We start from the raw sequence: 25,695 nt of genomic DNA on the forward strand, positions 1-25,695 counted from the left end.
ATCATAGATTAGGGTTGGAAGGGACCTCAGTAGGTCATCTAGTCCAACCCCCTGCTCAAAGCAGGACCAATCCCCAGACAGATTTTTACCCCAGTTCCCTAAATGGCCCCCTCAAGGATTGAACTCACAACCCTCGGTTTAGCAGACCAATGCTCAAACCACTGAGCTATCCCTCCGCCCCAGGTTGTGAGAGTCAGGGCAGCCCTCAGAGAAAGAGGGGCCGAGAGAGCCAGCAAAAGGGCAGGAGGAGTTCAAGATACCAACTACAACAAGGACTGGCTAAGGCCTGTCCTGGAACAGTTGGGACCAAAAATCAAACTAACAACCAACCAACCTGGTTGTTGTGGTAATTGGAGGCCTGATCTACAGTTTAAATTTTGGTTGACATAGTTACATTCTTCAGGGGATATGAAGGTTCCATACACTTGAACATTGTAGTTATGTTGACCTAATCCCCAGCATAGACGCAGCTAGGTCGATGGAAGAATTGACCTACCTACTGTCAATTGACCTACCTACTATCACTTGGAGAGGTGGTGTTCCTACAGAGACAGAAAACCCCCTTCTGTCGCTGTAGGCTGCATTTACGTAACAGGGTTAGTCCAGCATAGCTACAGTGCTGTAGCTATGTCACTATGTGTGTATAGTTCCTGTAACATACACATGGCCGGAAAGGGTTGGGTTGAGGAGAGTGTCCTGCCCCATAGATTTTTCTTGTCCTTCGGACTTAATCTTGAAGACAAGGACACCATATTTCACCGCAGTCAGCTGAAATAAATAAATAAATAAATAAAACAGCCAAGGACCTCTGGCTTGTTGCGTCCAAAATGCCAGGTATCAACTACCTAACTGCCTTAAGCACTTGAAGGATTGCCTGCCATGTTGTTGCTATTGCAGCAAGGGCTGACTCCAATGTTTCACCTTAGCCTGAAGCACTGACTAGCTAGGAATATATGGCTTGGAGATTATGCAAAGCCAGTTTCTGCTGCTGAATTTCTGCCCTAAATAGCTAATGGCTTGGCTAGTACCTTGCTGTTGAGTGGGGTGAGGCACTACAAAATTGTACAGCTGAGCAGGAAGGAGCCCCTTTAATTTTAGCTGGGCCTGCTACACTGCTGAGCTTTTTCTTTTCAAATACCAATTTCCTGCGGGCTCCTGTTCTCAAAAATCCCCTCCCTGCTGGGGAGGGGAGGAGGAGAAAGGGACGTATCAAGGATAGAGAAAAATGGAAAGAGCTTCTGCCTGGAGAGAGTGTCTTAGAAGAACCTTTTGCTTCTCTGAGCAGAGATGAGACACTGCGGTGCTGAGGCAGTCAGTTCTATGAACAATTCCACCTGTTGGTACTACATTGTGAGTCTAGGAGAGAGTGGGTTTTGGAGTATTTGTTTTTTAAAAGCTTGGAAGATTTTATGGATCATGGAGCATCAATTGTCCACAGCAGAGGAAGACTGGGAGGGCATACTGGGAATCTTAATTTTGTGTGTTTGAAGGCAGGATGGAAAAACATATTGCACTAATATACTTGTATATACTTTCATACGTAGGGTGTCTTCATATACATCTTCAGAAATTTGTTTTTGATGCTTGTTTAGATGCCTATTGAAAACGTTTTCACTGAATTTTATGTGCTTTGATATTAATATGAATTTAGATTTACTGAAAGAAACAAAGCTGACCTGAAAACATGTATTCATATTTGTTTTAGGGGTTGTTTCATTAGTGGCTGTTCATCCTTCTACAGTAAATACACTTGGAAAACAGCTCCTGCCAAAAACGTTTGGACAGTCTAATGTCAACATTGCACAGCAAGTGGTAAGGAGACTTTAAATTTTTGTTTTTTACCTTTGATTGTACATATTATGAACCTAACTGTGGTTCAGTGTAAATGCATCATATAAACTATCAGTTGTTATTATTTCTATGTAGAATGTACCATCTCACTTTTCTATATAGTAAGGGCTATTTAGTATGACTTTAAATTGTACTCGGAACACTAGTCTTGATAACGTTGTTTTTGTGGGGAGAGGGAGCACGTGTTGGGCTAATCATGCCTGTTATTGACCAAAAACTACATCAACCCTCAACACTTCAGACCACTGAATATTCAAATTCCTCTACTGTCTGTCAGTCTTTCTGTGATAAATCCGTGATGCTTTCAAAACACACCAACCTGAAACTTTATCCAAAAGCCCATTTGCAAATATGTTATTGAGATCAAAATTGGAAAATCAATGGGATTTTTATAGGATTTTTTGGCCATATTTTTAGAAATGGTTATATCAGACATTTCGGCTGAAAAGCATATTGTAATTTAAAAAAAAAGCAAAATGTGTATAGACTGGATAACTTAAGGGGCTAGTGCAGGGGTAGGCTACCTGTGGCATGCGAGCTGATTTTCAGTGGCACTCACACTGCCCGGGTCCTGGCCACTGGTCCAGGGGGCTCTGCATTTTAATTTAATTTTAAATGAAGCTTCTTAAACATTTTAAAAACCTTATTTACTTTACATACAACAATAGTTTAGTTATATATTATAGACTTATAGAAAGAGACCTTCTAAAAACGTTAAAATGTATTACTGGGACTCAAAACCTTAAATTGGAGTGAATAAATGAAGACTCGGCACACCACTCCTGAAAGGTTGCCAACCCCTGAGCTAGTGATGAGATAAAAATGGTTGTCTCTAGAATGCAAGTTCCAAGTGCGATCCATATTACTGCAATAGCAAACAAAACTATTCATTTGGTGACCCATATGACATCAACTGATGTTCTTATTCTATTACCTATCGAGAGGTGTAATAGTTGGCTTCTCTGTAGAGACTAACTTTTGCCAAGGATTTTAATTTGCATAGAAACTGAATTATAGTCTTATCTGTAAAAGTGGTCAAGGTTGTTACATTTGCAAGACAGTGAGGGCACAGCTGCTGCCTTTACTGTACTGTTCTGTGGGGGAAAATAGGACTTCAACACAGCATCTTTCATAAGCATTTCATTTTATAAAAGAAAAAAATAGGTTCCATAGTATAAAAACATTTGATTTTGTGTGTGCGCACATGGTTTAATGTGGATTGATTTTCAGAATATAAACAGAGCTAAGAGAATTGGTGGGGAGGGGAACGGAGTAAAAGGTGGTGGTATTGCTGAGAGAATTCAAGAAGCTACAGTTTTACATGCACACACTGCACTTCTTTAACTATACTTGTATAGTTAAGACAGTTCAACAATCGCCCCACTCCCCCCAGTTTAGAGTGTACAGTTATACCAATATAGCTAATAGGCTAAACAGATTTGACTGCATCCACGGTAGGGATGTGGTAATTCACAGATGTTGCATTTGTTTAACTATTTCCGTTAGTTATGATGATTATTTTTTTAACTGAACTAGTTATATAGGTACAAAGTCTTTGTGTAGACCAATCCTAAGACAGTTCAGCTTCAGACAGTTCTCAAGAGTCCCCTCTGAGATTGTGGACTACTACCTAATGAAATGTTTACATGACTGCAGACTCTTTTATTGCATTGCAGTTCCCGTTATGAATTAAATCAGCGATTGATTTGATGTCACAGTGTAGTCGTATGACGTAATAACTGAGTAAAATAGGTCCTTTGTAGGTGTGGAAGCCAGTAAATAATTAACAAGGATTTGAAGAGATCTTAATGAATGTTAGTTAGCAAGAGTCAGGCCATACTGTAACCTTAATGACGTAAGACTTGTAGGAGCAAAGATAGTGCGAGGCGACAGGACAGGAACTGTGTACAAAGTTATTATGACCTTGCAATCACTAACCAAAATGCAGGCTTGCTTTTCTTAGGATTGAGACAAATAAGATAAGCCTTTTTGCTATGTATAAACAAAATGTAGTTGTTGTTTTTTACTGTCTGTATTATTGCTAGAAATTGTCTGTAAAAGGTATAAAGGCTTGCTGTGATTGTTTTACCAGTTGAGAGACCTGTCCAGGACCCTGTGTCCTATGGCACTCTCTCCCTCCATGGTAATTACTGGAGAAATAATAAAGTATTTGATTTTGCTGCATCCAAACAAAAAGTGAGAACTGAGTTTTTCTTCGACATAGGGGACAAGTGTTGAAACAGATATTTATGAAGTCATTGGGAGGTGAACTATCTCCAATTCAACAAGTTAATCATTAAAACTTGGAGGATTTTTTTGCCCTGCTGTATTAGGAGGAGAACATCACCAGACAGACACTTAAATTGTTTTATTTAAAACAACGTTATGTATTCTAGATTTTTTTCTTCAACAGCAAATATATAATATTTTAACAAAGCAAGCATAAGAATTTTTGAATTTAGTTAAACATTCAAGTTTTTTAAAATCAGGTTTGTTTTTGTTACCTAATATTTAAGGGGGGGAAAAACAAATTAAATTAACTATTGACTGTGTCAGCCAGGTCAACATGAGAAACTTAAAAAAATATTGGCTTCTGCAGCTAACTCGGTTGTCTTCACCTTCATTTTCCTGTTTCTTCATAACATGGAAAAGAAAAACAAGCTTTCCTGCCTTTTCAAGTCCCAAACGATTTCTCAATTTGGAATGAATTAGTCCAAAGGAAGAAAATATTCTTTCTACATCGGCAGAAGAAGCTACTGCTGTTAAAAGTGAGATTATCACTTCAACAGCCTCTGAATCCAAGTGCTTAAGTGACTTCCACCAGTTCACTGGTGTGACTTTCTTTAAAACATCATCAGCAAACATGTATTTCTTGAATGGTTCACCCTTAGCTCTGAAGTTTATTATAGTTGGCATTATGGAGGGATGATTGTTGGATGTCCATGTCATAGCCAACTCCTCTTCTTCAGCAGTTAAGGTTTGACCCTGGTACCGAGTATTGAGAATATTTACAAGTAAATGAACTGGAGATGGTGCTTGTCCCACTCATTTTTTTAATGCTTGTAATTTAACTCTGTCGTATATTTCTTTTTTTAAGATCTCACTCAATTCCTTCCAAATGTTAACAGCATCATCAATAAAACAGCTATTTCACTGCATTTTGTTCAAGGCTTCAGGGGACTCAGCGTGTGTTCAACATTTCTCTTAAGCCTAATGTTGAGAACTTTGGCTGTGACAGTGCCATCTATTTTTTTTCACAATTTTGTTCACAAATGGTCATTGGGTTAGGCCAGTTCTTGATATAGTGGTCAAAACAGTCCACTACTGAGTTCCATCGCACGTCCTGTGGGAGAGTGAGATTGGTTCCTCCCACTTTTTTCAGAGCAGCTGCTGCAAAGTGGTTGTTATGGAAGTATTTTGCAATTTCAATAACATTAGCCTTTATTTTTGGAACACTGAAGTCTTTGGCTAGGAGGTGCATCAAATGAGCACTGCACCAGTATATTATTAGCTTGGGACTCTCTTCTAAATAATTTCTTCTCATCTTGGATACATTTGCATCATTGTCTGTGACCAAGCTGCGTACTAGACATTTGAATTGTTTCCACAGTTTGTTATAGCTTTTACTGCTACTTCTTGTAAGTATTCTCCTGTGTGTGCATTTCCTGATGTATCAATTGTTTCTGTAAGGAAGACATTCCTTTCTTCTTTTGTCACACAAGCACATAGAATAGGATCATTGTGGACATTACTCCACCCATCAAGACTCAGGTTAACAATTTTACCCTTTAGACCTTTTGCACACTGCTCAGTTTCTCTTTTGTCAGAGAAAAACTTAGGTCTCACTTTTTGGTTGGGTGCAGCAGAGTCAGATACTTTATTTTCTCTTTACAGTTGCATAGAGGGAGAGAGTGCGCTAGAACACAGGGTTTCTCCCTCCTAGGCAGGTCTCTCTACAGGCAAACAATTACAGCAAGCATATATTTTTGTTACATACAATAATAAGCAACAGCTGCATTTTGTTTATACATAGGCCATCTTGATATCTTATTTTTCTCACTTCTATTTAGACGCCAGTCTACATTCCTCGTTATCGACACAAGGTCGCAACAACTTCTCACACAGTTCTTTCCCATTTGCCTCACACAATCCTCGCTTCTACAAATCTCGTGTGATATGGGTTACAGCTAGCCTGACTCTTGCTAACAGAAACTGTTATGCATTAAGATCCCCTACAAATCCCTGTCAGTTCTTTCTCTACTTCCACACATTCATACACTTCATCCAGCAATTTCCCTGTGACATCTGCTCTGTTGGGTGGATTGTATCCTGGTCTTAATGACTGAACCATGTTAATGAAGTGTGGGTTCTCAATTATATGGAAAGGAGAGTTTGTTGCATAAACAAACTGGGCAATTTTTTCATCGGTTACCTCTTTTTGTAATTGGTTTGTTCTTATCACAAACTTATCTATGGTTGTTTCTGGATGATGGAGATTTTTTTTCTTTTTGCTACAGGTGATATACTGTGGCTATGTGACATACATGATGTGACTGAAACACTATCATTGGCATATTACTCTGAAACTATAGAAAATGATGGTGATCTTGAAGGTCAGGGGTTCCCACCCTAAGCACGTGCTTGGCATGCTGGGGCCTGGAGCCGCCCCTGTTGAAGGTGGATAGTCTTCAGAATCCTCTATGTTGAGGATGGATTCTCCTAAACAAAATAAGTCAATGCAGTTTAATTATTATTACCATATTGCTGCTTTAATATTACTCAGTGCATTCACCGACACTCAGTACTACTGTATTTTAAAGGTAAAACTGTAAAAGGAAGATCTGCCTATTTCAGCTATTTATTTTTTTAATCACAACTGTCAGGTAAAATGATAGTTGTTACTCTATGGTACTATTTTTTTTCCTCCAACATGGGAATTCAAGAATAGTCCAGAAGGAAGATAGGCAGTCCTTAAGAAAGAAGTATGAAATAAAAAAAAGTTTACCAACCTGAAGATCCTGCATGTTCAGACATATTCCTTTTATCATCTTCAACGCAGCTTCCTCCTGAGAAGGAACACCTCTCATGATGTTGTTTCATTTTGGCAACCAGGCCTTGCATTTCTTTGTTGCGCTGTTTGCATTTTGCATGCATGCCTGTCTTACCAACAGGTAGAGGAATTTAATTAAAATATTCCCGAACTGGGTCTCTTTTACGGCTTGCTGCCATTATAGGTTTTCCCTTCTAGTAAGAGAACGGTATGGTAGATCTCAAATCAATGAAGGCTACACTCAGAAAGACCTCAAGACTTCTGGATTATGCTGCTCAACAGTTTCACTTTTGTTTCTATTGCCTGTCCCTCCCTTCTCACATTTATCTCCAGACTGTCTTTTTTACACTAGAATATCAGGTAACAACTAGGAAGGAAGAGTCTGTGGTGACTGGAGAACTAATGAAATAGGAATGTTGCAAGACCCAAGAGTATGAAAACGGGGCAATTTGGTGGGGAGGGGATTAAACATAACTCACTTTCCCAGTGTAGATCAAGCTTTTGAACTTTCAGACTCTTCCATTATCCCTGCTGCTGACATTGTCAGACGAAGCTATGAAATGCAACAGAAGTGCTGGGGCTATTTAAGGAGGAAAGCTGACATGCAACCTTTTTATGCCCCTTCTACTCTCAGCAACAACTAGCAGGATTGTGGGTAGGGGGTGAGGAGTGAAGAACAGGTGACCTTCCACAACAGATAGAAATTTCTGGAGTATGTGGAGAAGGTAATGGGGGGTGGGAGGAGAGAATTCAAAGCTTTCCAGCAGTTGAAAGGGAGCATAGCTGATATGAGAGATGGAGTCCCTGTTTAAGGTATAGGGACAACACCCTGGTAGGAATACCAGCAACTTCCCCCTTCTAAGTCTTTAGGGGCTGCAGAGAAAATAGGCTTGGCTTTTCACCAGGGCTTTTGCTAGTAGACTCCTTATAATTGTTCATATGGACATCTGGTTAGTAGGTTTAGTCCTGCCCAGTAGGTGATGGGGAAAATCTTTCAAGCTCTGTGACCTTAGTTATTAACACTTGTTCTGCCAAAACCTCACATCAGGCTAACTCCACTTAAATATGGGTTTAGGTGGCTATTCAAACTTAATTCAGAAACAATGTTGTGGGGTAGGTATAGCTTACTCCTGGGGGAATTCTGTGCCAAGGCGCATGCGCAGAAAACGTGCCCCCCACAGATTTCTTTGCTTCCCTGCAGAACATGACAGGGAAGTAAAGGAAAGTATGAGTCAACAGTGTGTCCTTGTTGCCAAGAAGGCTAATGGCATTTTGGGCTGTGTAAGTAGGGGGCATTGCCAACAGATCGAGGGACGTGATCATTCCCCTCTATTCAACATTGGTGAGGCCTCATCTGGAATACTGTGTTCAGTTTTGGGCCCCACACTACAAGAAGGATGTGGAAAAATTGGAAAGAGTCCAGCAGAGGGCAACAAAAATGATTAGGGGGCTGGAGCACATGATTTATGAGGAGAAGCTGAGGGAACTGAGATTGTTTGGTCTGCAGAAGAGAAGAATGAGGGGGGATTTGATAGCTGCTTTCAACTACCTGAAGGGGGGTTCCAAAGAGGATGGATCTAGACTGTTCTCAGTGGTACCAGATGACAGAACAAGGAGTAATGGTCTCAAGTTTCAGTGGGGGAGGTTTAGGTTGGATATTAGGAAAAACTTTTTCACTAGAAGGGTGATGAAGCGCAGGAATGGGTTACCTTGGGAGGTGGTGGGACTCTCCTTCCTTAGAGGTTTTTAAGGCCCAGCTTGACAAAGCCCTGGCTGGGATGATTTAGTTGAGGATTGGTCCTGCTTTGAGCAGGGGTTGGACAAGATGACCTCCTGAGGTCCCTTCCAACCCTGATATTCTATGAAAGCTGGGGAAAGTGGAAGAAGAGGCTGGGGATGCCTATGGGCATAGTGGGGGGGAGGAGCATTGTCCACCAAATAGAGGCAGACCGTGGGGGGGCGCTAAGAGGGGGGCAGACATACATGGGTTCATATGCCACTTCTCCTGCCCCTTTCTCCAAGCCCCCCATTTCTGCGCATGCAGAGCTGCCTGGCTCAGAGTGTGCTGCTCTGCTCCGCAGCTGGATGTCTCCTCCTGGGTCCTAGTGCTAGTTTTGCACCCCTTCAGTAAGCCGGGAGCCATCCTGTTTTCTATACAAGAGTGAGTGCCAGCAGTGGGGCAGGGTAAAGGGGGAGAGGCAATGGGGAAGGAAGGTGGGGTGGGATAGGGGAGAGGTTGGGATTGTGTGGAAGGGGGATAGGATGGGAAAGAGAAGGGGATAGGGGAATTGGGGTGTGGGGATATTTCATCCCTATGCTGCCTTGGTGGAAAGTTACAGCAGCAGGTCACAAGGACAGAGGGGTTAGATAAAGTTATTGTGAGAAAGTAGGGAGCTAGCCAGGAGGAGGCAGGCGCCAGATGGCCTGGCTGGGATCGGTTTCAAGGTGATAAACAAGACCATAATTAGATGGATTGCATGGGAAATGGGGAACCAGTGAGCAAAGGGCCATGCATGTGAAAAGCGTGTGTATCGGACAAAGAACCAATCAGCAGCAATGTGATGTTGGTGTGTCTGACGTTTGCTAATATGGAGAAGCCTATATAATATGATGCATTGTACACAATAAATGATTCAGCTTGCAATCATATTGGTTGTTGTGCTTTATCCGGCCCGCATGTAACGCAACAAATGGTGACCCCGACGTGATGCGATTCGAACAAGTCGGATCGTTCGTCAGTGCTTGAAAAGAAACGCGGGGGTTACAGCCGCGGCAGGAGGTACTGCGGTAAAGGCAGCCCCTGGACGTCCGAGAGAGGCGTGTGTGAGCTCACAGGTGAGCGGCTGTAAATTAAGTATGAGTACCGCTGCATCAGCTGAAGAAAAGACAATACAGAAGTTTTTATTGCACATCATGAACCGACAGGGGGAAAAGATCTCCCCTGCTGTGCTGACTTGCTTATTAAGAAAAGAGGGGGAGCTAGGGAGGCCCCTCCTAACCACCCTTCGGGCCCAGGACGAGAAGGTGCTCCGCTGGAAGCGAGCCCTGGACGGGAAGATGTTGGAGTGCACGGCGCAGGCAGAGGCCCGTGCCGTGGCCCCGGAGGTCGTTCGGACCTACAAGCGAGTAAATTGTTTTGGCAGGAACCTGGAGAAGGCGTCCTACGCTGGCTGGTCTGAGCCTGGGACAATGCTGGGAAAACCGTAATGCTTCTCCGGTATGAGCTGCAACAGCTGGGTGTCCTGACACAGGATGCACAGATTAAAAGAAGCCAAGGAGGGAAGGAAAAAGAACAGAATGAGTTAACCGAAGAAAGCTCATTCTTTCTGGCCCCAGTCAAGGACACCGCTCACAGCTAAGACTTGGCGGACAGCCAAGAAAAAGGGGGGCTTGACTGGGCCCAAAAAGCTATGAGAGCTGCAAAACCCTGCCAGGCACTAACGGAATGTGTTAGCTGTCTCTTCTCACAGGTATGGAAGAGCTGCCCAAAGACCTTAGCAGCCCTGCCACTCCTTGGAACCAGGAGACTGACTGCTTGGACCCATGATTCTCACTGCAAAAAGACCCCTCCACATCAGAAGAATTCTCCTACTGATGATTAGCCTATTTCCTTTTCTAGCTTCATTGTGCTTTTGGACAGCAGGAAAAAAGGACAAGGTGACGTGCTGGTTAACCTTTCCCTTGTCCACTGGCAGCCCCCATTGTGTCATTGGATTCTTTTGAAAGAAGCAAAACCACTACAGGATGATGTCCTGGTAATCTCCCCCGTAGAAGCTGAACCACGACGGTGGTGGAAAAGAAGAAAAAACACTCACATCATTGACATTGCCAAAGTCCAGGAATTCCTGACTAAAAGGACATTGAGAACTGACCCTGGTGAAGAAACAAAGAATTGTACACTGTCAGGATGAAATTTGTGGGACTCCTGCTGGGGAATGTGGTATTGATTGGATTTTGGGGTTTATTTTACCGGTTGCGCCCTGTGTTTTGGATAAATCCTTCAGTATGTATTGCCCTCCCTAATTGGATTGTAAATGATATTGCCCTTATCCAGTTTCCTATTGTTGGAGCTCCGCTAACCCAAGTACAGGCTGGAGTTGGTGAGTTACATGTCATTTCCGCCATTAGTTTTATGACCCAGAAGCTACTGGCAGAGATGGTATGGGCTATTACTGAGGCTGGGAAGGCATTGCAGTGGGAGCTAGTACGTTTAAAATCCTGAATGACCAGCTGATGGCCATTCAGAGTGATCTTGAGCACCAGGATGGCCCACTGCCCTTACAGATACATCAGGAGTACCATCTGATCTGGGGTTATGGAGACATACCTGGACACTGTTTGGGTGGAGGGGTGTACATTCACAGTGCTGCTCCCCAGCATGTGGACCGGTTAGGGGGGTGTGGGCTTCCACATACCGAATCCTGCTGGGTCCATGGGGAGGATGAATGTGGAATTAATTACCCCCTCATTACTAACCCCAGCTGCCTAGAGCTTAATTGCTTTTTGTCCTCAAAGTTTGAGAAAACTCAGCCAAAAGTTTGTTGAGTATTCTCAAAGGGGGGAGTTGTTGGTGTCATTAGGCATAAATCTAGGTAATTCGGGAGAATGGCTTTGGGCCTATGTGACCCAAAGTACCTTTACATAAAGTGCTTTTGTTAGCCTTACTAGATTTTTGTAATTTCTTGTGTTATGTGCTGATTATTGGCAGCTGCAAGGCTGCTTGATATTAGATGTAGCCAATCTTAAATAAGATAGGCGGAAAGCAGATGCTGTAATTAAAGTTATATGCATGAGAATGTAGCCCCCACGGTGGGAAAGTACAGATAACTGTTCACAGAAGAGACCAGAAGGGTGGGGGCTAGTTCAGAAATGCACCCTCCTAGCTAAATTGGTAGTGGAATAAGTTTGTGCCTAGGATAGGGACGGTTCAGCAAGAAAAAAAAGGATCGGGCCCAGGCGGGCAGACAACAGACAGAGAGATTGGAAAACAGGTTGGAAACTTTTGAGGGTGTAGTGGAAGGAAGGAGTAAGTGAATATAAGCATAAGGATTTCAAATACCCAGGAGGATATTTGGAATGGTGATTTGGATTGGTAAGTGGCTGTTGGGAGACAAGCAAGTGATTTAAGGTAAGAGCAAGTGATTTTAAGGAAAGTGAAAAGTTAACTCTGTAGTTGCTGGAGGGAACAGCAGTTGAACTTTGTAAAGATGCTAAAGAGAAAAGTTTTTGGTGTTTTTTGAAATGTTTGTAAATAAATTCAGGCGAAGAAATTAGTTTGCAATCATTTGGCTATGAACAATTTTGTTAAATTAGTTAAAGAATGTATACAGTGCTATGTAATGAAAATTGTATTAGGCTCTAAGGGCACTGTAAGTGGTGATGTTTTCTTTCAGTGTTTAAAAGTTAAAAGTAAAAAAAGCAAGCCAGAAAGCATCTGTGTTAATGCAAATTATCTAACTGATAAGGAAGAAGCCGCTGAAACCAGGGCTGTCTAAGAAACACATACGAGAAAATATGGGGTAATTCCTCTGTTTTGCCTGAAATCAACAAGAGTATTTGTATATTTTAAGTAATGATTGACTGCCCAGAAGGGGTAGACCTGTTTTTGTTTTTTAGATAATCAAAGAAAATTAATGCCAGCTGTACAGCATTCAACGTACCATGATTTACTGGCATAGTCAAAATTATGTTTTGTGTTCTATGTTCTGTTTTGTGGTGTTTGTCTTGTGGCCAGAATTGTTGTGTTTAATATTTTTATGAGATGGTCTGATTTGAAATTAAGCGGAAGGGTTGGATTGAAATGCAGATACTGGTTTTGTTTAACTTAGAATACAAAGTGTTTGGTTATATAAGAAAAATGTGATACACTAAAGTTTAATACATTTCTTAAGTAAGAGAGAAACTTTATTGGCCAAATTTTTTAATTTAGAATGGTTATTAAAATTTGCATACCAACAGTCTTGGAAAGCAAGGACATGGTTGTAAGAATTTTGAAGGTATGTGTTGTATGAATTTATTTGATTATTTGCATTTTATATATGCGTTGCTTTAGCAATTGCAGGATAATATGCATAAGCTTACGCATGATTATAATCCTTTGTGGGACTGGCTTAATGGCTTTGGCTGGCCCACTTGGGTTATTTTTTCTTCTCCATACGGGAATAATTGCGTTGGGAGTTGTTTTTTGTTTTTTTTTATTTGCTTGCCCTGTTTTGTACGCCTTTTGCAATAAAATTTGGAGCGGTTTGTTGAAAGTCTCTTTAAGAAAAGAGGGGGAGATGTGGGGATATTTCATCCCTATGCTGCCTTGGTGGAAAGTTACAGCAGCAGGTCACAAGGACAGAGGGGTTAGATAAAGTTATTGTGAGAAAGTAGGGAGCTAGCCAGGAGGAGGCAGGCGCCAGATGGCCTGGCTGGGATCGGTTTCAAGGTGATAAACAAGACCATAATTAGATGGATTGCATGGGAAATGGGGAACCAGTGAGCAAAGGGCCATGCATGTGAAAAGCGTGTGTATCGGACAAAGAACCAATCAGCAGCAATGTGATGTTGGTGTGTCTGACGTTTGCTAATATGGAGAAGCCTATATAATATGATGCATTGTACACAATAAATGATTCAGCTTGCAGTCATATTGGTTGTTGTGCTTTATCCGGCCCGCATGTAACGCAACATTGGGCGTGAGGGAGGGAGCAGGTGTCTGGCTTGGAGCATCCCCTCTGCAGCAGCTGCAGTTGGAACTCCCCTGTTAAGCAGGCCCATCAAACCTCCACCTCCATGAACCCCACCTCCCCTTCATATGGACCACCCCGCTGAGGCCCATACACCCAGATTTCCCCCTGCTGAGCCCCAACCATCTTCACCTGGACCCTCTGCAAAGTCCCATTGCCTCTGCACCTGGAACCTCCCAACAAGACCCTGTGCATCCAGATCTCTCACTGAGCCGCCCGCACCCAGATTGCCCACACATAACTCTTATCTCACACCTGGATCCACCCACACCAAGCCCCTCTACACTTGGATCCTGCTGGACTGAGCCTGCCTGCCCATGCCTGGTGTGTCTAGCACAGAGGGGCAGGGCCCTGGGGTGTTCCTGGGGCAGGCCCAGCCTTTGCGCTGTGTCAGGGTTGGGTACAGCCTTGCTGCTGAGTCCCTGTCCCAGGGGCTGAGGGCTGCAGGGTGATCTCCCACCTTCATGCAGCCAGTGGCCTGTGCTCCCCAGTGCCATGCTGGAGCTACCACATTTATTTATTGAGAAATAAAGTTTGAAGAATTTTAAAATATTGTGCAGAGAATTTTCATTTTTTTTGCACAGAATTCCCTCGGGGATAGTATAGCTAGGGCCCTGTACTGTGGCACACTGGGCCTAAATTCTGTGGCAACATCTGACTTCTGCAGCTTATCAGCACTTAATTCTGTGTCATGTTGAAAGTCTTGGACTGATTTCAAGTAACGTAAGAGGTGCTTATTAAATTAAATATGAAACAGAATAATAGTCTTTAAAGTATTCCTTGTATTGTGTATTTGAATAATGAATTGAATATGAATTTCAAATCTGGAATGTGTTTCATCTTCAGCTGCTCTTAAACTTTCAATTTTCATTGTGCTATAGAATTTTGTATTGACGCTAATCTATTGAAATTGGACTGGGGAAGAAGCTTGAGGCAACTGGGTAGAAGGATACTGAGGCATTTGACACCCAGAAAAAATATGGAGGGGGGGCAGGATGTTTTGAGGTTTTAGCTTTCAGGTTCAATTTAATGCCTCTCTTGGGGAGGTAGATGCAATTCAGATGAATAGGCAGATTTTTTTCTGCAAAATCAGGAAGTCTATTCTGTATCAGTTTGTTTTAGAGGTTTTTCTTCATAACTATAAGCTTTAGAAAGTTATATTGTTATGCAGGATTAGATGTGAAATACAATCCTACAGCAGAGGTGAGGGTTACTGCATCATCCAGTTCTACAACTGTAGAGAAAACAGGGTTCCGTGTATACTGTGAAAATTGGCTCTATTCATGGTAAACCTGATTAATCTGAAGTGGACTGAAGAGTGACTTTTACTTTTACCCAAGCCCAAAGCGGTCTATGTTGGTTTTGTTTTTGATGCAGTAGCAGGAAGGAGAGAGAATCAGAAGAGATGATGTGGCTGTTCTTTGCAGTAGACGCTACTTTTTATGCCTACTTACCAGAGGAGTTAGTGGCTTTAGAGTTCCTTTTTGTTTGTTTTCTATTATAAGCTTAGTTTATCCTTTCCTCTTTAAATTTTGCTGACTTTCTAGTGTTAAGTTTTTGAGGCTTCTTTGACTTCTGTGAGATTTGTGCCAAATTTTGATCATAAATCAAGAAAGCAAATGAGATTGATCAAAGGAAGGAAAAATAAAAACTTGTCACCTGAACATACAGTTGTCTAGGCCAATATGTACAAAACCCATGTACAACTGCTCAGGTTTTTTAGTAGTATGGTGGTATTTTATTTATCTCACAGAGATAGGTGGAAATAAAGAAATTACTCCAGAAAGGTGGGGGAAATGCATCTGAATAATGTGGGAGTCTTCTGACTGTATTCCAAATTATTTTGTTTTAACTGTAGGTTATTGGTACACCTCAGAGACCTTCAGCGCCAAATACTATCCTGGTAGGAAGTCCACATACACCCAGTTCACACTTTGTATCACAGAACCAGACTGCAGACTCTTCGCCTTGGTCTGCTGGGTGAGCAAAATTCTGTTAAGTTACAAGGGTTTAATAGAATTGTTTGGAAATTTTGTCCTAAAGTTCTTTTTTTTTCTTTTTTTTTTTTTAATTGATGTGCTCTGTAAGTACACTGATATGAAGGAGGGGTTCAGCTTAGATTTAATTTAAGAGATCTCTAAGTTTATGTTTAATACCTGGAGTAGAGAGATAAATAAGAACACCTTTTCACTTTAGTGTAGCAAAAGACACATTTCTGAGGAAACAAACGGACACGTAGTGTTCTGATGTCATATTTACACTAAGATAGTGGCTCTTAAAAGAACAAGTGAAATCAACTGAGATTTTTCATCCTCTTGTACTGTCAGATAAAATATAAATGCAATATATTGTTTCAATCCAAACAAGCATAATTCTGCAGACAATTTTAAATGAGAAGAGTAAGATCGTAGCTCAACTTGAAGAAAGCGTCACTTCCAGATTTACCATAAACGTGCTTTGAGGGTTTATTATGCACAAGATTGTTTTGAAGGACCCATTGATGAATGTAGTTTCTTTAAAGTTAACATTTATTGGTGTGTCTGTTGTTGTTTTTTGGCTAGGAAATATTTATATTAGGGGATTATGGAGTTGTATTGTTCCTAAAGTATTTAAGCACCCATATATACAGAAATTGAAAGCTATTCTATTTGCTGACTTTCATATTTACATTTTATTGTAACAAAATATTTGTCTTAGTTACCCAGACAATTTTTCATTTGAAATGTGAGAACTTAACTATCATATTCTTCTAAATGCTTATGCAATAATACTGAAAGTATTGTAGGAAGCAATCTACCCTAGGTCTGAAGCATTCATAGTAAAGCTGTATTCCATGACCGTTCAAATCCATATTTTGGTTATTCTGTAATGTTGAATACAATATCAGATTTTGAGTCAACATACTTGACTATTTTAACTTTTCTAAATGTCAAATTATATATGCTTTAGAAAAATAAATTTTAGCTCCTGCAGTTCACAGGGTTTCTAGTTTTAGTCCTTCCTTTTTTTCCCCCAACTTGAAGATGTTAATGTTAATAGGAATGTTTTTTCTTTACTGTCCTCCTTTTCAGAAGAAACTTCTTTACCACTAATTTTGACATCTTCTAAATGTAATCATCCAAATTAATCTCTGGTATTGAAACTAGCGGAGTTACAGCAGGGATGAATTTAGCTCGATGTGTTTCATATTCAAGATAATACAAAGAATTAGTTGTAAATTTAATCGAATCCATGATTCAGGAAAATAACTTTGATTGTCCTGTTTTAGGCGTACAATGCCTTCTTTGCGGATTAAAAATTGTAAAGGTTTTATTTCAGAACAATGTGTGTTTATCTGGCAAACTAGAAAACTGGAAGATTGATCGGTTTCTTTAAAATGTATTTTTCTAGGAAGCGCAATAAAAAAGGAGAGAAGAATGGCAAGGGTTTGCGACACTTCTCTATGAAGGTTTGTGAGAAGGTACAGAGAAAAGGAACCACCTCATACAATGAGGTGGCGGATGAGTTGGTTGCAGAGTTTAGTACCACGGATAATCACATTTCACCAAATGAATCAGTAAGTATGTTGCTGGGTTACATGCCACTTGAGTGGGGAAAAAGATGTAAGTTTTTTGTTTTTCCTAATGCTAAATCAAACAATTGAGATACTAGCTGAGTTTACTCATCTACTGTAATACATTTTCAAAGTTTTTGTCACAGGCATATTTTTGATTAATTCATTATGTCTACAGCAGGCTTATGACCAGAAGAATATTAGACGACGTGTCTACGATGCCTTAAATGTCCTTATGGCTATGAATATTATCTCTAAGGAGAAGAAGGAAATCAAATGGATTGGTCTACCTACTAACTCAGCTCAGGAATGTCAGAATTTAGAGGTATACATGTGGGAAATACAGTAGTTGGTATTTTTGTTTGGATAAATCTAAAAGATTTTTAATGTTATCTAACCCTACCTGAATATGGTCTTCTGAGCTAGCAATACAGAATCATTGGGTGTCTGAGTCCCTTTGGACAAGTGTGGCTTGGAGATAGCAATATCAGGATGTTCAATCCACTTTACGTCCCTCCCTCTACACCATCCCCCTCTTCCCATCTCTCTTCTGAGACTCTCCTCACAAGCACCTGCTAAGGCAGTATGGTGACTCTCTTCTGACAATAGGAGCTATAGAACCAGTTCCTGTTCAGCACAGAGGGAAGGGGTTCTAGTAAGGTACAGTAACTCCTCACTTAATGTCGTGCCAGTTAACGTTGTTTCGTTGTCTCGTTGCTGATCAATTAGAGAACATGCTCATTCAAAGTTGCCCAGTTCTCCCTTATAGCATTGTTTGGCAGCCGCTTGCTTTGTCCACTGCTTGAAGAAAGAGCAGCCCATTGGAGCTAGCTGGTGGGGGCTTCGAACCAAGGTGGTCCGACAGCCCCGCATCAGCTCACCGCTCCCCTATATTCCCTGTGTGGCAACCGCCAAGCAGGCTATCAGGATGGATTTGATTTAAATCAAATCGATTTAAATCAGTAGTCAGGAAGATTCAATTTAATCATGCATTTCTACATACAAGTGCATTCTTGTTGGTTGTTATAACCTTAATACATATTCTTCACAACTCAGAGATGGATGTAGATTTCATTTTTAGAAGGTACACACTATCCATTTTTAAAGTGATTTATTTTGAAAACTTTTCAGATTAGTTTTACAGCTATATTAGAAAATGAATGATTGTTGGGTTATTTTATTTATCAAAGATAATTGAAGCAGATATTTAGAAGTCAATGAGAGGTGATCTCCAGTTCAACGGAGGCTAATCATTAATATTTGGAGGATTTTCTTGCCATTCTGTATTAGGAGGAAACATCACCAGACAGACATTTTAATTGTTTTATTTAATTAAAACAACAACGTTGTGTATTCTGGATTTTTTTTCTTCAACAACAACCATATAATATTTTAACAAAACAAGCATAAGAATTTTTGAATTTAGTTAAACATTCAAGTTTTTTAAAATCAGGTTTGTTTTTGTTAAAATTGTTTAACTAAAATAGTTAAATGAAATATTTAAAAAAAAAAATTAATCGACTGTCAGCCAGGTCAACATGAGAAACTTAAAATATTGGCTTCTGCAGCTAACTCAGTCGTCTTCACCTTCATTTTCCTGTTTGTTCATAATCTGGAAAAGAAAAACAAGCTTTCCTGCTTTTTCAGGTTCCAAATGATTTCTCAATTTGGAATGAATTAGTCCAAAGGAAGAAAATATTCTTTTGGCAGAAGAAGCTACTGCTATTAAAAGTGAGATTATCACTTCAACAGTCTCTGAATCCACATGCTTAATGACTTCCACCAGTTCACTGGTGTAACTTTCTTTAAAACATCATCGGCAAACATATATTTCTTGAATGGTTCACCCTTAGCTCTGAAGTTTATTATAGTTGGCATTATGGAGGGATGATTGTTGGATGTCCATGTCATAGCCAGTTCCTCTTCTTCGCAGTTAAGGTTTGACCCTGGTACCGAGTATTGAGAGTACGTACAAGAAAATGAGCTAGAGATGGTGCTTGTCCCATTTGGTTTTTTTTAATGCTTGTAATTTAATTCTGTCATTGCATATTTTCTCTTTTTAAGATCTCACTCAATTCCTTCCAAATGTCAATAGCATCATCAATAAAACAGCTATTTCACTGCATTTTGTTCAAGGCTTCAGGGTATTAAGCATGTGTTCAACATTTCTCTTAAGCCCAATGATGAGAACTTTGGCTGTGACAGTGCCATCTATTTTTTTCATAAATTTGTTCACAAATGGTCATTGGGTTAGGCCAGTTCTTGATATAGTGCTCAGAATAGTCCACTACTGAGTTCCATTGCACGTCTTGTGGGAGAGTTAACTTGGTGGTTCTCACTTTTTTCAGAGCTGCTGCTGCAAAGTGGTTGTTATGGAAGTATTTTGCAATTTCAGTAACATTAGCCTTTATTTCTGGAACACTGAAGTCTTTGGCTAGGAGGTGCATCAAATGAGCACTGCAACAGTATGTTATTAGCTTGGGCCTCTCTTCTAAATAATTTCTTCTCATCTTGGATACATTTGCATCATTGTCTGTGATCAAGCTGCGTACTGGACATTTGAATTTTTTTCACAGTTTGTTACAGCTTTTACTGCTACTTCTTGTAAGTATACTGCTGTGTGTGCGTTTCCTGATGTATCAGTTGTTTCTGTAAGGAAGACATTCCTTTCTTCTGTTTTCACACAAGCACATAGAATAGGATCATTGTGGACATTACTCCACCCATCAAGACTCAGGTTAACAATTTTACCCTTTAGACCTTTTGCACACTGCTCAATTTCTCTTTCATACACTTTATCCAGCAATTTCCCTGCGACATCTGCTCTGTTGGGTGGACTGTATCCTGGTCTTAATGACTGAACCATATTAATGAAGTGTGGGTTCTCAGTCATATGGAAAGGTGAGTTTGTTGCATAAAGAAACCAGGCAATTTTTTAATCAATTACCTCTTTTTGTAATTGGCTTTGTCTTATCACAAACTATGGTTGTTTCTGGATGATGGAGATTTTTTTTCTTTTTGCTACAGGTGATATACTGTGGCTATGTGACATACATGATGTGACTGAAACACTATCATTGGCATATTACTCTGAAACTATAGAAAATGATGGTGATCTTGAAGGTGGATAGTCTTCAGAATCCTGTATGTTGAGGATGGATTCTCCGAAACAAAATAAGTCAGTGTAGTTATTTAATTATTACCGCCATACTGCTGCTTCAGTATTACTCATTGCATTCACTGACACTCAGTACTACTTGAAAGGTGAAATTGTAAAAGGAAGATCTGCTTATTTCAGCTATCTATTTTTTTATCACAACTGCATCTAAACTGATAATTGTTACTGTATGGCACTACATTTTTCTCCAACATGGGAATTCAAGAATAGTCCAGAGGGACAACAGGCAATCCTTTAAGAAAGAAGTATGAAATAAAAATTTTTACCAATCTGAAGATCCTGCATGTTCAGACATGTTCCTTTCATCATCTTCAAAGCAACTTCCTCCTGAGAAGGAACACTTCTCATGATGTTGTTTCATTCGGGCAACCAGGCCTTGCATTTCTTTGTTGCACTGTTTGCATTTTGCATGCGTGCCTGTCTTACCCACAAGTAGAGGCACTTCATTAAAATATTCCCAAACTGGGTCTCTTTTAGAGCCTGCTGCCATTATAGGTTTTCCCTTCTAGTGAGAGAATGGTATGGTAGATCTCAAATCAATGAAGGCTATACTCAGAAAGACCTCAGGACTTCTGGAATATGCTGCTCAAACAGTTTCAGTTTTGTTTCTACTGCCTGTCCCTCCCTTCTCACATTTATCTCCAGACTTCTTCTCCATGTCCAGATCTATTGTGCCCCCAACAATCTTCTATTCACTGAAATCTTTGAAACTTTGCACGTGTCCTCCTGCCCCCTGCTGCTTTACCCTGTCTCCACGGGGGTGGGAGGGGGGAGAGGACACACAAAAGGGCTCAGGACAGTGCACATGCACGCACACACACACACGCAGTGTGTCTCTGTCTCTCTCTGCCATGCTTTCTCCCCCTCCTCCATTCCTGCTGCCTTTTAGAGTGTGAGGCTACATTAACAACAGTGTGTTAACCCTTGAGGGCTCAGCTGAGTGCTAGTTCCTCATTTAGCAGTAAGGCATTCCCTGGGAAATATCCCACCCTCTGACTCCACCACCTCAACCAAGCTTCTCAGTCATCATTGCTGTGTACAGTATTAAATTTGTTAAAACTGTGTGTGTGTGTAAGTTTTTGGTCTGTCGAAAAAAATTTCCCTGGAACCTAACCCCCACTATTTACATTAATTCATATGGGGAAATTGGATTCACTTAACATTGTTTCACTTAAAGTAGCATTTTTCAGGAATATAACTACAACGTTAAGCGAAGAGTTACTGTACTTCCTGGTCCCAAAAAACAATGGAGGGTTGAGACCCATCCTAGATCTAAGGATCCTCAACAAATTTTGAAGGTAAAAAAATTCAAAGGTTTTTCATCCCTTGACATCCAAGATATTTATTTCCATATAGTGTTCTATCCTTCCCATTTCTTCATTTTGCCTTAGGCCAAGAATATTTTCAATACAGGGTTCTCCCATTCCGTCTCTCCTCTGCTCCCAGAGTGTTCTCAAAAGTTCTGGCAGTGGTCATACCTATCTGCAGAGAAGCAATAGTAATATTTCTGTATCTTGATGATTGTCTGCTGAAGGGTTGATCTTATGATGAGACCTTGTTAGCCACTCAGAAGGCCATAGCACTGTTCCTCAAGCTAGGACTTCAGTTAAATATCCAATAGTCTACTTTAACCTGTGTAATTACTAGAATTCATAGGGGCGTCCGCAGATACAGTAACTGCCAAAGCCTACCTTCCAACACCCAGGTTTGTGACACTATCGAATCTTATTCTCACAATGTAGGTCAGCCTGCAAACATCAGCCAGGAACTGCCTTCAACATTTGGGGCATATCTCAGCATGTACCTTCATAGTAAGCCATGCAAAATTGCATTTTCAATGCCTCCAACAGTGACTCAACCATCTACTTTCCAAACAAACAGTCTGGACGAACAGGTCTCAGTTCCAGAATTCATAAAGGACTCCCTTGATTTGTGGAAAGATACTCCCACCCCCCACAATGTCTGTGCAGGATTTTTCTTTACCTAGCCACCTCCAACTGTTGTAATAACAGATGCATCTCTTTTGGGATAGGGAGTACACCTAGATACTTGTATTGCTATATACTCATCCCCACAAGACCACCCTACACATTGGCTTGCTGGAACTCAGCAGTCAGAAATGCCTGTCTCCATTTTATGCCATTGATCAGAGTCAGGTGCATTAAGAGCACGACATACAATGTGGCCTGCATGTTTTATGTTGATGAGCAAAGAGGAGCGAGATCGCCTTCCATTTACTCTGAAGCTATAAGACTATGGGATTGGTGCATACTTAGTCATATCTACATGTCTGCAGGGTACTTTTCTGGCATTCAGAACATCACAGTAGACTCTCTAAATAGAAGTTTTGCACAGGATTATGAATTGGAGCTAGACCCTTGGATTCTCAATTGCTTATTTTAGATTTGGGTCTTCTGTAGGGAGACCTCTTCATCATTACCATGAACAAGGCGTGCACTCAGTTCTGTTCAAGAGGGGGATTGGGTTGCCACTCCCTGGGGGATGCCTTTTTCCTGCTTTGGACACTGTGACTGTTATTTGCTTTTCTCCCAGGGCCTCTAATATTGAAAGTAGAGAACAAGACAGAAGAAGGCCAAGTTCATACTGATAGTCCCAATGTGGCCAAGACAGACATGGCTTCCTTACCTCATGCAGCTGGCAGATCATCAGGCAATTAGTCTCCCAGTCATTCCCCATCTCCTCTCTCTGGATGCTTGTCGAGTCCTTCATCTGAACCTCTGCGTTCTTTGCCTCAAAGCATAGCTCATCAGTGGTTCATAGGGATAGAATCAACCTGCTCTTTGCAGGTAAAAAGGGTACGTTAAACAGCAGGAAGGAGTCTACACGCAATACCAACCTGCAAAAGTGTAATATATTTAGCCGTTGGTGTGTTCTGCAACATCTTTCACCTTTCATCTTTGCTATTGGTCTACGTTCTGGAACTGAAGAACTTGGGGTTATCTCTGAGCTCTGTTAGAGTTCACTTGGCAGCTAGCATGACTTCCTCCATTCTCTGGCAGAAGGTTTCTTAGTGTTGACAATTCTCACCGTAATCGGGGGAGCAAAAAGTCGGGGGAAACTTCCCTCAAATCAAACATCCTACTCTAGTTTGGGACCTTAGTGCTCAGGTGTGTATGAGACCTCCCTTTGATTCAGTGGTTCCCTCCCTGTTCACTACTGAACTTATTTATGAAGATGGCCTTGTTGGTAGCCATTATGTCTGCTCAAAGAGTTGGAGAGATAGGAGGTCCCTACAGGCAATCCCTGCCTTCACTGTATTTGTCAAAGATAAGTTTTTACTATAGCCACACCCAAAATTCTTAACTAAGTTGTCAGCTGAATTCTATATTAACTAGGTTATTCATATCCCAGTTTTCTTCCCCAAACCATATCTGGCCTGGGGGGATGCTGCATTAATGCTCTCTTTTGCAGTCTTTTACATGGCCAGAACGAAATCATTTAGGAAACTTCCCAGATTGTTTGTATCAATTTGCTGACAGATGTTAGGGATCTACAGTTTCCAGACAAAGACTCTCTAGGTGGTGTGATGGAGCAAGGCCGGATGGCTACAGGAAAGTACTGAGGAACAGGTATGTTAGCCCCAGGCTAAGCAAATCCCTAGTACCATGGGAACCAAAATGGCAGTTGCTCCAGGGTAATCTAGGCACCTGGGGCCAATTAAGAACTTTCTAGAAGGCACTGGAGAGAGCTACATTGATTGGAGCACCTGCAGCCAATCAGGGCAGGCTAATCAAGGCACCTGGGGCCAATTAAGAACTTTCTAGAAGGCACTGGAGAGAGCTACATTGATTGGAGCACCTGTAGCCAATCAGGGCAGGCTAATCAAGGCACCTGGTATAAAAAGGGGAGCTCACTCCAGTCAAGAGAGGAGGAGCCAGAGGAAGGAAGTGCGTATGAAGAGCTGGGAGCCAGAGACACAAGGAACTAAGAACTGAGAGGGTTTACTACTGGAGGATAGAGGAAACACCATACAATCAAGCAGTATCAGACACCAGGAGGATCCGATGGTGAGGATAAAGAAGGTGTTTGAAGGAGGCTATGGGGAAGTAGCCCAGGGAGCTGTAGCGGTCAAGCAGCGGTTACAAGTAGCACTATAGAGACTGCTGCAATTCACAGGGCCCTGGGCTGGAACCCGGAGTAGAGGGCGGGCCCGGGTTCCCCCCAAGCCTCACTACTCCTAATCAGACATAGGAGGAGTTGATCCAGACTGTGGGTTTCATCCAAGGGGAAGACCACTGAGGGGAGGAAATCCGCCAATAAGCGCAGGACCTACTAGAGGAGAGGAGGAACTTTGCCACAGTGGATATCTGGATGCATCATTTCTTATCAGTATAATATTCAACCTCTTCTTAGGACATTAGCCCATTCAGTGAGGTGTGTCTCTACCTTAGTAGTTTTTCTCAAGAATGTTTCCATCACTGAGATCTGAAGAGCTGCAACTTGAACCTCTACACACTTTTTTCAAAGCACTCTGTAGTAATCTGTAATTCAGCTGTGTATGTTGTGTCTGACTCTGCAATATTATTTCAGTATTGGACCTGACTCCAAAGCCCCCTCCTTTTCGTGAGGATGCTGCTTGGTAGTTACCTGAAGTGGAGAACCCATAGGGACACTGCTCGAAGAAGGAAAGGTTACTCACCCTGTGCAGTAACTGTAGTTCTCCAAGATAGTGTGTGTCCCTATGAGTGCTCTACCTTTGCTTTGGGGTTTCCTTTATGAGACCTTGCAGTCAAGAAGGAACTGAGTGCAGTTCACCTGCACAGCTCCATATGATCTCAGTGCAGGTCATGAGGCCAAGTAGAGGGCATGTGCAAGCTGAACAGGCACTGCTACTGAAAATGTCCAATCCAAGATGTCTTCTGAAGAGGAGCACCTATAGATAGGGCCCTACCAAATTCACAGCCAGGAAAAATGTGTGTCAGACTGTGAAATCTGGTCTTCTGTGTGCATTTACCCTATACTGTACAGATTTCACAGAGGAGACCAGCGTTTCTCAGATTGGGGCTCTGACCCAAAAGGGAGTTGCAGGGGGGTTGCAAGGTTATTTTAGGGAGGTCGCAGTATTGCCACCATCGCTTCTGCATTGTCTTTGGATCTGGGGGGCTGGAGACCTGCGGCTGTTAGCTGGGCACCCAGCTCTGAAGGCAGCGCCCCGCCAGCAGCAGCGCAGAAGTAAGGATGGCAATAGTAAACCATGCCACCCTTACTTCTGCGCTACTGCCTTCAGAGCTGGGCAGGTGGAGAGTGGCAGCTGCTGACTGAGGGCCCAGCTCTGTAGGCAGCAGCGCAGAAGTAAGGGTGGCAATACCAT

At 41.5% G+C, this 25,695-nt stretch overlaps 1 protein-coding gene across 12 annotated transcripts in view; it reads left to right on the forward strand.

Moving 5' to 3' along the window:
- Positions 1-25,695, forward strand: part of TFDP1 (transcription factor Dp-1) — a 129,129-nt gene that overhangs the window by 60,976 nt on the left and 42,458 nt on the right. For 8 of the 12 annotated variants that reach the window (XM_039539727.1, XM_039539751.1, XM_039539769.1 and 5 more), the window contains exons 4-7: positions 1,706-1,812; positions 15,491-15,612; positions 17,023-17,188; positions 17,364-17,510. In XM_039539727.1, the coding sequence (XP_039395661.1) occupies positions 1,706-1,812; positions 15,491-15,612; positions 17,023-17,188; positions 17,364-17,510 (542 nt within the window). The remainder of the gene's footprint in view (positions 1-1,705; positions 1,813-15,490; positions 15,613-17,022; positions 17,189-17,363; positions 17,511-25,695) is intronic. The other 4 variants (XM_039539748.1, XM_039539762.1, XM_039539808.1 and 1 more) reach the window with 2 other exon arrangements.

Source organism: Mauremys reevesii, linkage group 1 (genome assembly GCF_016161935.1).
Source record: "Mauremys reevesii isolate NIE-2019 linkage group 1, ASM1616193v1, whole genome shotgun sequence".
Taxonomy (NCBI): Eukaryota; Metazoa; Chordata; order Testudines; family Geoemydidae; genus Mauremys; species Mauremys reevesii.